General features: G+C 51.1%; 1 protein-coding gene across 2 annotated transcripts in view; it reads right to left on the bottom strand.

Moving 5' to 3' along the window:
* LOC144607437 (3',5'-cyclic-AMP phosphodiesterase 4C-like) overlaps window positions 1-12,585 on the bottom strand; it is a 150,225-nt gene extending 137,640 nt beyond the window's left edge. The window contains exons 1-2 of one of the 2 annotated variants that reach the window (XM_078424293.1): window positions 12,337-12,585; window positions 722-815 (exon numbers count right to left, since the gene is read on the bottom strand). In XM_078424293.1, the coding sequence (XP_078280419.1) occupies window positions 722-763 (42 nt within the window). In that variant the 5' untranslated portion in view covers window positions 764-815; window positions 12,337-12,585. Of the gene's footprint in view, window positions 1-721; window positions 816-12,336 lie in introns of those variants that run through there. The other variant, XM_078424296.1, reaches the window with a different exon arrangement.
* Between the last annotated feature and the right edge of the window lie 498 nt (window positions 12,586-13,083).

Here is a 13,083-nt window from a genome sequence, read left to right as displayed (position 1 = left end):
GATAGTCCGAGGGTCTCCAATGAGGTAGATGGGAGGTCAGGATCGCTCTCTAGTTGGTGAGAGGACGGTTCAGTTGCCTGATAACAGCCGGGAAGAAACTGCCCCTGAATCTGGAGGTGTGCGTTTTCACACTTCTGTACCTCTTGCCCGATGGGAGAGGGGAGAAGAGGGAGTGACCGGGGGTGAGACTGGTCCTTGATGATGCTGTGGGCCTTGCCGAGGCAGCGTGACAATAGACAATAGACAATAGGTGCAGGAGTAGGCCATTCGGCCCTTCGAGCCAGCACCGCCATTCAATGTGATCATGGCTGATCATTCTCAAAGTAGATGGAGTCGATGGAAGGGAGGTTGCTTTGTGCGATGGTCTGGGCTGCCGGCCTTGCCGAGGCAGCGTGAGGTGTAGATGGAGTCGATGGAAGGGAGGTTGGTTTGTGTGATGGTCTGGGCTGCTGGCCTTGCCGAGGCAGCGTGAGGTGTAGATGGAGTCGATGGAAGGGAGGTTGGTTTGTGTGATGGTCTGGGCTGCTGGCCCTGCCGAGGCAGGGCATGAGGTGTAGATGGAAGCGATGGAAGGGAGGTTGGTTTGTGTGACAGAGGAAGAGTGGGATGTAACGGGGGGGGGAGCACGAGATGCCGGTCGGACTCGCTGGGGGAGGGTCAGTGGGTTGTCCATTCCTGGCGTTCTTCACAGCGAGCATCCATGGCCCAAGACCCTGCTCACCTCCACACTGCCAACACAGAACGAGCTCCAGCTCTTCTTCATTCTGATGATTTCCTGACTCCACAATCCTCTTCCCAATGAACTGGATATTGCCCTGCAAGAGACAGAACAACAATTAATACAGAGATCCTGCCCAGCCCGCCGAGTTACTCCAGCACTTTGTGTCTGTCTTTTGTTAAGGCAGAGACCAATAGATTCTCTGTTAACAGTGTATAAAATCACGAGGGGAATAGATCGGGTAGATGCACATGGTCTCTTGCCCAGAGTAGGGGAATCGAGGACCAGAGAACACGGGTTTCAGGTGAAGGGGAAAAGATTTAATAGGAATCCGAGGGGTTACCTCTTCACAAAGTATCAGTTACGAGAGGACACAGAGGTCTGACGAGAAGGTTAAACAAACCTTGGCGAGTTGTCGTGAGCTGGGTCACGCTGCCAGAGGTGGAAGTGGAAACACAATGGGAGAGAAACTTTCAAAAGAGAAGCGGATATATAGAAAAAGAAACGTCAGGGTTGCAGACAAAGAAGAGGGAAGCAGCATTAGTAAAGAACTCATGACGAGTCAGGTCAGGTGCAACATTCTCAATGCCCCCCCTCTCAGTGATGCGTGACTGGATTGACGAACAGTAGAGTGTGTCACAGGGCAAGCACACTGCACTGTAACACGTAGGATTGCCAACTGTCCCCTATTAGCCGGGACATCCCGTAAATTGGTTTGTCCCGTACGGGACGACCGCCCTTGTCCCGTATTAGGCCTGCGGGCCGGGAGGCGGGTTGCTACACAACCTCCGTTAGGCGAACACACACCGTTAGGCCCGGTCACTGTAGGCCCGGTCACTGTAGGCCCGGACACTGTAGGCCCGGTCACTGTAGGCCCGGACACTGTAGGCCAGGACACTGTAGGCCCGGTCACTGTAGGCCAGGACACTGTAGGCCCGGTCACTGTAGGCCCGGTCACTGTAGGCCCGGACACTGTAGGCCAGGACACTGTAGGCCCGGTCACTGTAGGCCCAGGGGCCGCTGTAGGCCCGGGCACTGTAGGCCCGGTCACTGTAGGCCCAGGGGCCGCTGTAGGCCCGGACACTGTAGGCCCGGACACTGTAGGCCCAGTCACTGTAGGCCCGGGGGCCGCTGTTGGCCCGGACACTGTAGGCCCGGACACTGTAGGCCCGGTCACTGTAGGCCCGGGGGCTGCTGTAGGCCCGGGGGCTGCTGTAGGCCCGGGCACTGCAGGCCCGGGGGCCACTGTAGGCCCGGACACTGTAGGCCCGGACACTGTAGGCCCGGACACTGTAGGCCTGGATACTGTAGGTGAAGTCACTGTAGGCCCGGACACTGTAGGCCCGGTGGCCGCTGTAGGCCCGGACACTGTAGGCCCAGGGGCCGCTGTAGGCCCAGACAGTGTAAGCTAACAGAGTGTGTTCGGTGAGCGGGAACGAGTGTGTTCGCCTAACGGAGGTTGCGTAGCAACCTGCCTCCCGGCCCGGGCGGCCGCCATTGGTGGAGCGGGAGCACGTGGCCACTGGCTGGGTGAGGTCACGTGGGGCGCGGGGCGGTGACGTATTTGGGAGTGAGATAGTTGGCAACCCCGACTAACATGCCACACAGCAACAAGCCCAAACAATACCGGCTCACTCACTCCTTGTTCCAATAAAGCCTTCACTGTTCAGCCACTCCCTCCAGACAGCTCGTCACAAAGCCGTGCAACCCGCTGCAGGGCAGCAACAACAGAAATCAATACCCCCTCTCCCCGCTATCAATGCGGACTGCGATAAGCCCGCTCATTCCAGATGAAACCAAAGCATACCATGCAGAGGGGTCAATTAAAAGGCACCCCTCACTCATTCCCTTCACAAACAGAGAACAGCTGAAGTTCAATCCACGTCAGGGAGAGGAGGCAGCAGGTGACATGCAGTCAGCAGTGTTTGCTGAAGGTGGACCTGCAGATGAGTTGGAGGGAGAGACCGCTCGGAACAGGATTAGAAACTCCTGGGAATTTGGAGGCATTTGGAACCATCGCCCGCAATTTCCAGGAGCAGAATTAGGCCATTCGGCCCATCTAGTCTACTCCGCCATTCAATCGTGGCTGATTTATCTCTCCCTCCCTCACCCCATTCCCCTGCCTTCTCCCCCTAACCCCTGACACCCGCACTAATTTCATATTATTTCAGATACAGCGCGGAAACAGGCCTTTTCGGCCCACCAAGTCCGCGCCGGCCAGCGATCCCCGCACATTAACACTATCCTACACGCACTAGGGACAATTTTTACATTTACCCAGTCAATTAACCTACATACCTGTACGTCTTTGGAGTGTGGGAGGAAACCGAAGATCTCGGAGAAAACCCACGCAGGTCACGGGGAGAACGTGCAAACTCCTTACAGTACAGCACCCGTAGTCGGGATCGAACCTGAGTCTCCGGCGCTGCATTCGCTGTAAAGCAGCAACTCTACCGCTGCGCCACCGTTTCTCAATCTCCACCTTAAAAATATCCGACTTGGCCTCCAGTGCCATCTGTAGCAATGAATCCCACAGATTCACCACCCTATGACTGAAGAAATTCCTTCTCTTCTCCTTTTTAAAGACATCCTATTGTCCGCAGTTTTGGGCTCCAGATCTGAGGAAGGATGTGCTGGCTCTGGAGAGGGTCCAGAGGAGGTTTACGAGAACGATCCCAGGAATGAGTGGGTTAACGTATGATGAGTGTTTGTCGGCACTGGGCCTGTACTCGCTGGAGTTTAGAAGGATGAGGGGGGACCTCATTGAAACTTATCAAATAGTGAAAAGCTTGGATAGAGTGGATGTGGAGAGGATGTTTCCACTAGTGGGAGAGTCCAGGACTAGAGGTCACAGCCTCAGAATTAAAGGACCTACCTTTAGAAATGAGAGGAGGAGGAATTTATGAATTTATTTCATCAGAGGGTGGTGAATCTGTGGAATGTATTGCCCCAGAGGGCTGTGGAGGCTGTCAATTGATATTTTTAAGACAGAGATTGACAGATTCTTGATCAGTACGGGTGTCGGGAATTATGGGGAGAAGGCAGGAAAATGGAGTTGAGAGTTTAGTTTAGTTTAGTTTAGAGATACAGCACGAAGACAGGCCCTTCTGCCCACCGAGTCGACCAGCAATCCCCGCACATTAACTCTGTCCCGCACAGAATAGGGACAATTTACATTTATACCAAAGCCAATTAACCTACAAACCTGCACGTCTTCGGAGTGTGGGAGCAAACCGAAGATCTCAGAGTAAAAACCCATGCTGGTAATGGGGAGAACGTACAAACTCCGTACAGACAGCACCCGTAGTCAGGATCGAACCTGGGTCTCTGGCGCAGTAAGCACTGTAAGGCAGCAACTCTACCACTGCGCCACCGTGCCGCCCAGAGAACGATAGCTGGATCAGCCATGATTAAGTGGCGGAGTAGACTTAATGGGCCGAATGGCCTAATTCTGCTCCTATATATGAATTCACACAGAGTGGTGAATCTGTGGAATTCTCTGCCACAGAAGGTAGTTGAGGCCAGTTCATTGGCTATATTTAAGAGGGAGTTAGATGTGGCCCTTGTGGCTAAAGGGATCAGGGGGTATGGAGAGAAGGCAGGTACGGGATACTGAGTTGGATGATCAGCCATGATCATATTGAATGGCGGTGCAGGCTCGAAGGGCCGAATGGCCTACTCCTGCACCTATTTTCTATGTTTCTATGTTTCTATATCTTACGAATTCATGAGTCCATTATCTACCGTACAACACTAACGAATGTAGGTAGAGCCTCCGAGAATGTCGGAAGAATTTTTGCACAGTTCTTGTTTGGTGTAATTTTTTTTTTTTAATTCTGAATGAAGTTTATTTTGATTAACAAAAGAAGAAATTCCCTCTGGATTGGGCAGGGATGCCAATTCCATGAAAACATTTCCTGAGCAAGACAGGCCTACAATGTTTGTTTACCAGTTTGGTCAGCGTGATCAGTGATGGCCTACATCTATCAATGTGGAACAGTTTCTGTATCCGGATGTTTTTGAGAGAAAGCGGAATCCGTGTGCCTGTCGACAAGTCTCTTAAATGCCAGTACCGTGTGTGCATTCACTACCTCCACCCCTGGCAGCACGCTCAACCCACCCGCCACCCTCTCTGTGGGAGAAAAAACAACTTGCCTCGAACATCTCCTTTAAACTTTGCCCCTTTCACCTTAAAGCTAAGTAAAGTCTGGACTTTAGAGACACTGCATGGAAACAGGCCACTTCAGCCCACTCTTGAAGGGGGGGGCTACAAGCTTTCCTGCTTTTCAAAGCGACCCGATCTTCAGTCTGCAGAAGGGTCTCGACCCAAAACGTCACCCATTCCCTCTCTCCTGTTCCCAATGTTGGGGGAGTCCAGAACCAGGGGCCCCAGTTTACGAATAAGGGGTAGGCCATTTAGAACTGAGATGAGGAAAAACCTTTTCAGTCAGAGAGTTGTAAATCTGTGGAATTCTCTGCCTCAGAAGGCAGTGGAGGCCAAGTCTCTGAATGCACGGTAGCGCAGCGGTAGAGTTGCTGCTTTACAGCAAATGCAGCGCCGGAGACTCAGGTTCGATCCTGACTACGGGTGCTGCACTGTATGGAGTTTGTACGTTCTCCCCGTGACCTGCGTGGGTTTTCTCCGAGATCTTCGGTTTCCTCCCACACTCCAAAGACGTACAGGTTTGTAGGTTAATTGGCTGGTAAATGTAAAAATTGTCCCTAGTGGGTGTAGGATAGTGTTAATGTACGGGGATCACTGGGCGGCACGGACTTGGAGGGCCGAAAAGGCCTGTTTCCGGCTGTATATATATGATATGATATGATGATATGATAAGAGAGAGTTGGATAGAACTCTTAAGGATAGCAGAGTCAGGGGGTATGGGGAGAAGGCAGGAACGGGGTACTGATTGAGAATGATCAGCCATGATCACATTGAATGGTGGTGCTGGCTCGAAGGGCCGAATAGCCTCCTCCTGCACCTATTGTCTGTTGTCTATTGTCTATTGACCTAGATGCTGCCTGACCTGCTGAGTTACTCCAGCATTTTATGATACCTTCGATCTTCAGTTGAGTTGAGTTCATTGTCACGTGTACCGAGCGAGGTACAGCGAAAAGCTTTTTGTTGCGTGCTATCCAGTCAGCGGAAAGACAACGCACGATCACAATCAGGCTGTCCACAGTGTAGACGCAGGATAAAGGGAGTAATGTTTAGTGCAAGGTAAAGTCCAGCAAAGTCTGATGAAAGATAGACCGTTGGTCTCCGGTGCTGGAGTAAACTAACTCAGCGGGTCAGGCAGCGTCTCTGGAGAAAAAGACATAACCTGAAACGTCACCGGTTCTTTTTTCTCCAGAGGCGTTGCCTGACCCGCTGAGTTGGTTGAGTTTATTGTCACGTGCACAGTGAAAAGCTTTTGTTGCGTGCTATCCTGTCAGCGGAAGGGTGATACATGATTACCATCGAGCCATTTACAGCGTGCAGAAGATCATAGTTAAAGTAAGAAATGTTGCTGTAAGAGTAGAGATTTAAGAGTGTGGAGCGGTTGTAGATTTGCTTCTGTGGCTGGCACACACACACACACACACACACACACACACACACACACACACACACACACACACACACACACACACACACACACACACACACAGAGTCGCCTACATTGGCACCATCTTCACCACAATGCAACTGGAAACCTCAGCAACAGTGCAGGTCACATCTCAGTCCACATCTTACATTCCCATATCCTTAATTATCCATCAGCCCAAGGAGAGTTTATCCTTTTTTTACAATTATTCACATCCTGTTATTTCAGCTGTGGTTTACTGATCCTCGTGTAGGAATTCCTACTGTGATTATTTTACATAATTTCTCCGGTTTCCTGATTGTTCTGTCAGCTTAGAATTGACAATGTGCGCTGGAGCCAAGTTTATAAGTTCATAAATCCTCGGAGAGCAGAATTAGGCCGTTCGGCCCATCTAGTCTACTCCGCCATTCAATCATGGCTGATCTATCCCTCCCTCCTAACCCCGTTCTCCTGCCTTCTCCCCATAATCTTTGACACCCTTTACTAATCAAGAATCTGTCAGTCTCCGCTTTAAAAATATCCACTGACTTGGCCTTCACAGCCTTCTGTGGCAAAGAATTCCACAGATTCACCACCCTCTGGCTAAAGAAATTCCTCCTCATCTCCTTCCTAAAGGAACGCGCTTTAATTCTGAGGCTGTGCCCTCTGGTCCTAGACTCTCCCGCTAGTGGAAACATCCTCTCCACATCCACTCTATCCAGGCCGCTCACTGATCCACCCGTATCATATGTTCTAACATGGCACTACAATTTACGTTTGGATTAATCCACGAAGGGCAGCATCCACCTGGTGAGGGGAATGTTGAGCACCTCTCTCTCCCTCCACCAGCAGAAGGAGTTGAACAAAGTGGATCACAAACAGTCATCATTCATACAGGGTTGATAGACACAAACTCAGGGGGTCAGGCAGCATCTCTGGAGAGAAGGATTGGGTGACGTTTTGGGTCGAGACCCTTCTTCAGATTGATTCTTCAGTCTTGACCCAAAACGTCACCCATTCCTTCTCTCCAGAGATGCTGCCTGACCCGCTGAGTTACTCCAGCGTTTTGTGCCTACCTTCGATTTTATACCAGCATCTGCAGTTTTCTTTCCTACAAGTTTAGTTTAGAGTTTAGTTAAGTCCGCGCCAACCATCGCTCAGCTGTTCACTGGTTCTACATCCCACACACGAGGGCCAGATTCACCCAGGTCACCCCACATTCCCAGCACCTCCTGCCCTATCAATGGTCCACACGTCAACCCATTAAACCTTCACCTGCCAATCTTCTGCCGCTGTCCTGGGCCAGGCATTTGCAAAGGGGAGGATGTTTACAGTGAAACACAGTACAAACTATAAATCTTCTCCATCGACCCCACTCCAAAGGCGTTGTTGCCTCCAGCTGTCGTGTCCTGTCACCCACACCAGCGCTCCGAGCAAGGTGCGGCACGGTGGCGCAGCGGTAGAGTTGCCGCCTTACAGCGAATGCAGCGCCGGAGACCCGGGTTCCATCCTGACTACGGGTGCTGTCTGTACGGAGTTTGCACGTTCTCCCCGTGACCTGCGTGGGTTTTGCTCCGGTTTCCTCCCACACTCCAAAGACGTGCAGGTTTGTACGTTAATTATAATGTGTGAAATGTTCCCTCGCGTGTTGGATAGAACGAGTGTAGGCGTGGACTCGGTGGGCCGAAGGGCCTATCTCCACGCTGTATCTCTAAACTACACTAAAGTTTCACAGTGTTTCCCAAGGACAGTTGAATTGTGGTTGTTGTTGGCTGAACTGCAACTTCTGATGAGTAAGATACATAATCTGAAGGCATGTATCAAAAGTTAGACGTTACTGCTGGGAGTGCTGCTGAAAATGATGCCAAACTCAATGATAAAAAAACTAATTCTAACTCTGCAAAGCAAACTATTTGAACTGGATGCCTGTCCTCAGAGGGTGACATGGGTTGAAGTTATTTATAACTTGTTAAGATGGACTATTAACGTACCCCGCCACACTACATTAGTGTCCTGACCTCCTCTTAACAATCTCCACTGGCAGCCAATGCAACACAAACACTGCTCTGAGCACCCTGTCCTGTGTTTATCCATCATCTTAGTCTCTAAGCCGGGAGGAACTTAAGCCTTCAAAACAAGAATGATCCCACGAATGAGTGGGTTAACATGTGATGAGCGTTTGTCAGCACTGGGCCTGTACTCGCTGGAGTTTAGAAGGATGGGGGGGGGGGGGGGGAGGGACCTCATTGAAACTTATCGAATGGTGAAAGGCCTGGATAGAGTGGATGTGGAGAGGATGATTCCACTAGTGGGAGAGTCTAGGACCAGAGGGCACAGCCTCAGAATTAAAGGACGTTCCTTTAGGAAGGAGATGAGAAGGAATTTTTTTAGTTAGAGGGTGGTGAATCTGTGGAGTTCTTTGCCACAGAAGGCTGTGGAGGCCACCAATGGGTATTTTTAAGGCAGGGATAGATAGATAGATCTTGATTGGTACGGATCTGAAGAAGGGTCTCGATCCGAAACGTCACCCATTCTTTCTCTCCCGAGATGCTGCCTGACCTGCTGAGTTACTCCAGCATTTTGTGAATAAATACCTTCGATTTGTACCAGCATCTGCAGTTATCTTGTTATACTACTTGATTGGTGCGGGTGTCAGGGGTTATGGGGAGAAGGCAGGAGAATGGGGTGAGGAGGGAGAGATAGATCAGCCATGATTGAATGGCGGATGGGCCGAATGGCCTAATTCTGCTCCTATCATGCATGACCTTGTGACATCGCTGCTCATCTAAGCTATTCTTCACAGTTATTCTTTGTGCGATTCCTGATGGGAGAAACATTCTAGAAAACTGCTTATGAAATGAGTAGGATAAAGGCCGTGTGAACTGAGGGCCATTCACACACAGCACTGCAACATTCAACATCTTGGTTGAAAAGATTTTAACGTAAAAAAAAATAAATAACAAAGTGCAGGAGGTAGTTGAGGCAGTTACTATCACGATGTTTAAGAACCAGTTAGACGGGCACATGGATAGGACAGGTTTGGAGGGATATAGGCCAAACACGGGATGAAGGGTCTCGACCCAAGACATCACTTATTCCATTTCTCCTGAGATGCTGCCTGACCTGCCGAGTTACTCCAGCAGGTTTGCGTCTATCTTTGGTGCAAATCAGCACCTGCAGTTCCTTCGTACACACACAGTCACACAAGGTTGATCTTTAACGCTGAGAACGTGTCCTGTAACCTTGCTCCTCACGTGTCTATTGAGGTGGGACTCGTGTAGATGGGGAATGTTGGCTGGCGTGGGCAAGTTGGGCTGAAGGGCCTGTTTCCGTGTTGTGTGACTCTATGACTCCAATTATTTTTACAGAGTGGTGAGAATGTGCAACACACTTGTAGGGGCGGTGATGGAGGGAGATACCATCATGGTGTTTGAAGCTTTTAGATGGGCAGGAGGATATGCTGGGAATGGAGTGATATGGGTCATGTTCAGGGCCAATAGACAATAGACAATAGACGCAGGAGGAGGTCATTCGGCCCTTCGAGCCTGTACGCACCGCCATTCAATGTGATCATGGCTGATCATTCTCAATCAGTACCCCGTTCCTGCCTTCTCCCCATATCCCCTGACTCCGCTATCCTTAAGAGCTCTATCTAGCTCTCTCTTGAATCCATTCAGAGAATTGGCCTCCACTGCCTTCTGAGGCAGAGAATTCCACAGATTCTCAACTGATGGCCGATGGGAATGCAGGGAATGGAGGGGTAAGGGTCATGTTCTGGCAGTGGAGATTGGTTTATTGGAGGGGCTAGCGGAATCAAGGGATATGGGGAGAAGGCAGGCACGGGTTACTGATTGTGGATGATCAGCCATGATCACAATGAATGGCGGTGCTGGCTCGAAGGGTCGAATGGCCTCCTCCTGCACCTATTTTCCATGTTTCTATGTTTCTTTTCTGAGGCCATGAATTCCACAGCACCTCGCGCTGGGAACAAAGTAGTCTCTCCAGAATTCCTGACAGGATTTATAAGTTATTATACAACTCCGAGTTTTGCAATCTTCCACAAGTGGAAAGGTATCTTAGACTCAGTCACATGGCCGAGGAAAAGCAGGCCCTTCGGCCCAACTCATCCATCCCACCGGATTGCCCTGTCCAGGCACGGGTTACTGATTGTAGATGATCAGCCATGATCACAATGAATTTGGCCCGTTTGGCCCATTTCCCTTTAAACGTTTAGGTTTTTAGACTTCAGAGATACAGCGTGGATTGTCACCTTGTGGTGGTGGAGAAGCTTGTGTGGTCCTGAGATCCTGAGAGGATATTGTCCCTGCCTTAACTACCTCCTCTGCCAACTCGTTCCATACACCCACCACCCTCTGTGTGGAAAAAGTCACCCCTCAGATTCATATTGAATCTTGCCCAACCCACCTTATACTAGAGAACATAAGCTAAAGGCGACAGAGAAACATGGAAACATGGAGAATAGGTGCAGGAGGAGGCCATTCAGCCCTTCGAGCCAGCACCGCCATTCATTGTGATCACGGCTGATCATCCACAATCAGTAACCCGTGCCTGCCTTCTCCCCAAATCCCTTGATTCCACTAGCCCCTAGAGCTCTATCTAACTCTCTTTTAAATCCATCCAGTGAATCAGCCTCCACTGCCCTCTGTGGCAGAGAATTCCACAAATTCACAACTCTCTGGGTGAAAAAGTTTCTTCTCACCTCAGTTTTAAATGGTCTCCCCTTTATTCTAAGACTGTATGGCCCCTGGTTCTGGACTCGCCCAACATTGATGGACAAGATATAATACGAACCTGAGTGGCAACTTTTCTTTTGTTCAGAGGGTGCGTGGGTGTGTGGAACGAGCTGCCAGAGGGGGTAGTTTAAGGCAGGGACTATCACAACATCTAGACTGGGTTAATGGTTCAGCTGAACTTTCAAACTGCTTTTGGCAGCACCTCTCTCCCTCTCTCCCACACCCACCCACCCACCCACCCACCCACACCCACACACACACACACACACACCCACCCACACACACCCACACTCCCACCCACCCACACACCCACCCACACACCCACCCACACACCCACACACCCACACACCCACACACACACCCACCCACACACACCCACACACACACCCACCCACACACACACACACCCACTCACACACTCTCACGCCCACCCAGCCACCCACACACCCACCCACACACCCACCCACACACACCCACACCCACACACACACCCACCCACCCACACACCCACCAACACAAGCCTGGTAGCCCCTGTCCCGTCGCTGTGTTACGGGGGGGGGGCACCGTGCTCTGTCTAGCCCGAAGCCTAATCAATGGGCGAAGTCGTACCCAAAGACAGACACAAAATACTGGAGTAACTCAGCAGGTCGGGCAGCATCTCTGGACAGAAGGAATGGGTGACGTTTCGGGTCGAGACCCTTCTTCTTAAGACTGAGGGTCTGGGGAGGGGAGAGGGGAACGCGGAGATATGGAGGGGTAAGGTGAAAACGACAGATCGAAGGGTGAAGGACAATGTTACAAGTGTTGAGTCTGAGGAAGGGTCTCGACCCGAAACGTCTCCCATTCCTTCTCTCAATAGACAGTAGACAATAGACAATAGACAATAGGTGCAGGAGGAGGCCATTCAGCCCTTCGAGCCAGCACCGCCATTCAATGTGATCATGGCTGATCATTCTCAATCAGTACCCCGTTCCTGCCTTCTCCCCATACCCCCTCACTCCGCTATCCTTAAGAGCTCTATCCAGCTCTCTCTTGAAAGCATCCAACGAACTGGCCTCCACTGCCTTCTGAGGCAGAGAATTCCACACCTTCACCACTCCCGTGATGCTGCTGCCTGACCTGCTGAGTTACTCCAGCATTTTGTGAATAAATACCTTCGATTTGTACCAGCATCTGCAGTTATTTTGTTGTATTACAAGTGGCAGCCTCTGGTCTGGGCGGTCACAGCGGTGAATTGGTCACTCGCCCCCGGTCTGGACAACCAAAGAAACTTCAAAATGACTTTCCCACAACTTACCTGCGAGACGCCTCTGCTCCGCCGCTTTATGGCATAACCTGTCCTCGGGGACTTGGACACTTCTTCACAGTCCTGGTCTCCGGGACTCCAGCTCCGTGCAGGTGGGTGGGTGGGTGGGTGGGTGGGTTAGTGAGTTGTCTTCTTGCCTGCGGCCAGCGCCACAGCTCAGTCCAGACAGCCTGTGCCAGATCTGTGTGTGTGTTTGTATGTGTGTACGTGTGTGTGTGAATATGTATGTGTGTGTGAGTGTATACGTGTGTATGAGAATGTGTGTGTGTGTGTGTGTGTGTATACGTGTGTGTACACACACTGCAAAGCCGGTCTTGCAAATATTCCTTCAACCCCGATGCTTATCTGTTGCAAATGAAACTTCGAGGGCAGCACCCAGTTTAACCCTCTCGGCGCTCAATCAGCCCCGAGAGAGAGAGAGAGAGAGAGGGAGGGGGAGAGAGAAGGAGGGGGGGGGGGAGAGAGGGAGGGAGGGAGAGAGAGAAGGAGGGGGGGGGGGGGAGAGGGAGGGAGGGGGGAGAGAAGGAGGGAGGGGAGAGAGAAGGAGGGGAGAGAGGGAGGGGGGAAGATGTGGGGGAGAGAGGGGGAGAGGGAGAAGGGGAGAAGGAGGAGGGGGAGAGAAAATGTGTGTGTGAGAGAGAGGGGGAGATTAACAGGTGGTGGGTGAAGGGCCAGGATTGGAGAGATACAGAGAGTTGGAGCGGTGGGGTCACAGGGGGGGATTAACCCTTCAGCAAA

Source organism: Rhinoraja longicauda, chromosome 28, assembly GCF_053455715.1.
Source record: "Rhinoraja longicauda isolate Sanriku21f chromosome 28, sRhiLon1.1, whole genome shotgun sequence".
Classification (NCBI taxonomy): Eukaryota; Metazoa; Chordata; class Chondrichthyes; order Rajiformes; family Arhynchobatidae; genus Rhinoraja; species Rhinoraja longicauda.
The sequence above is the reverse complement of the archived record's forward strand: the minus strand, read 5'-3'. Positions and strand labels throughout refer to the sequence as shown.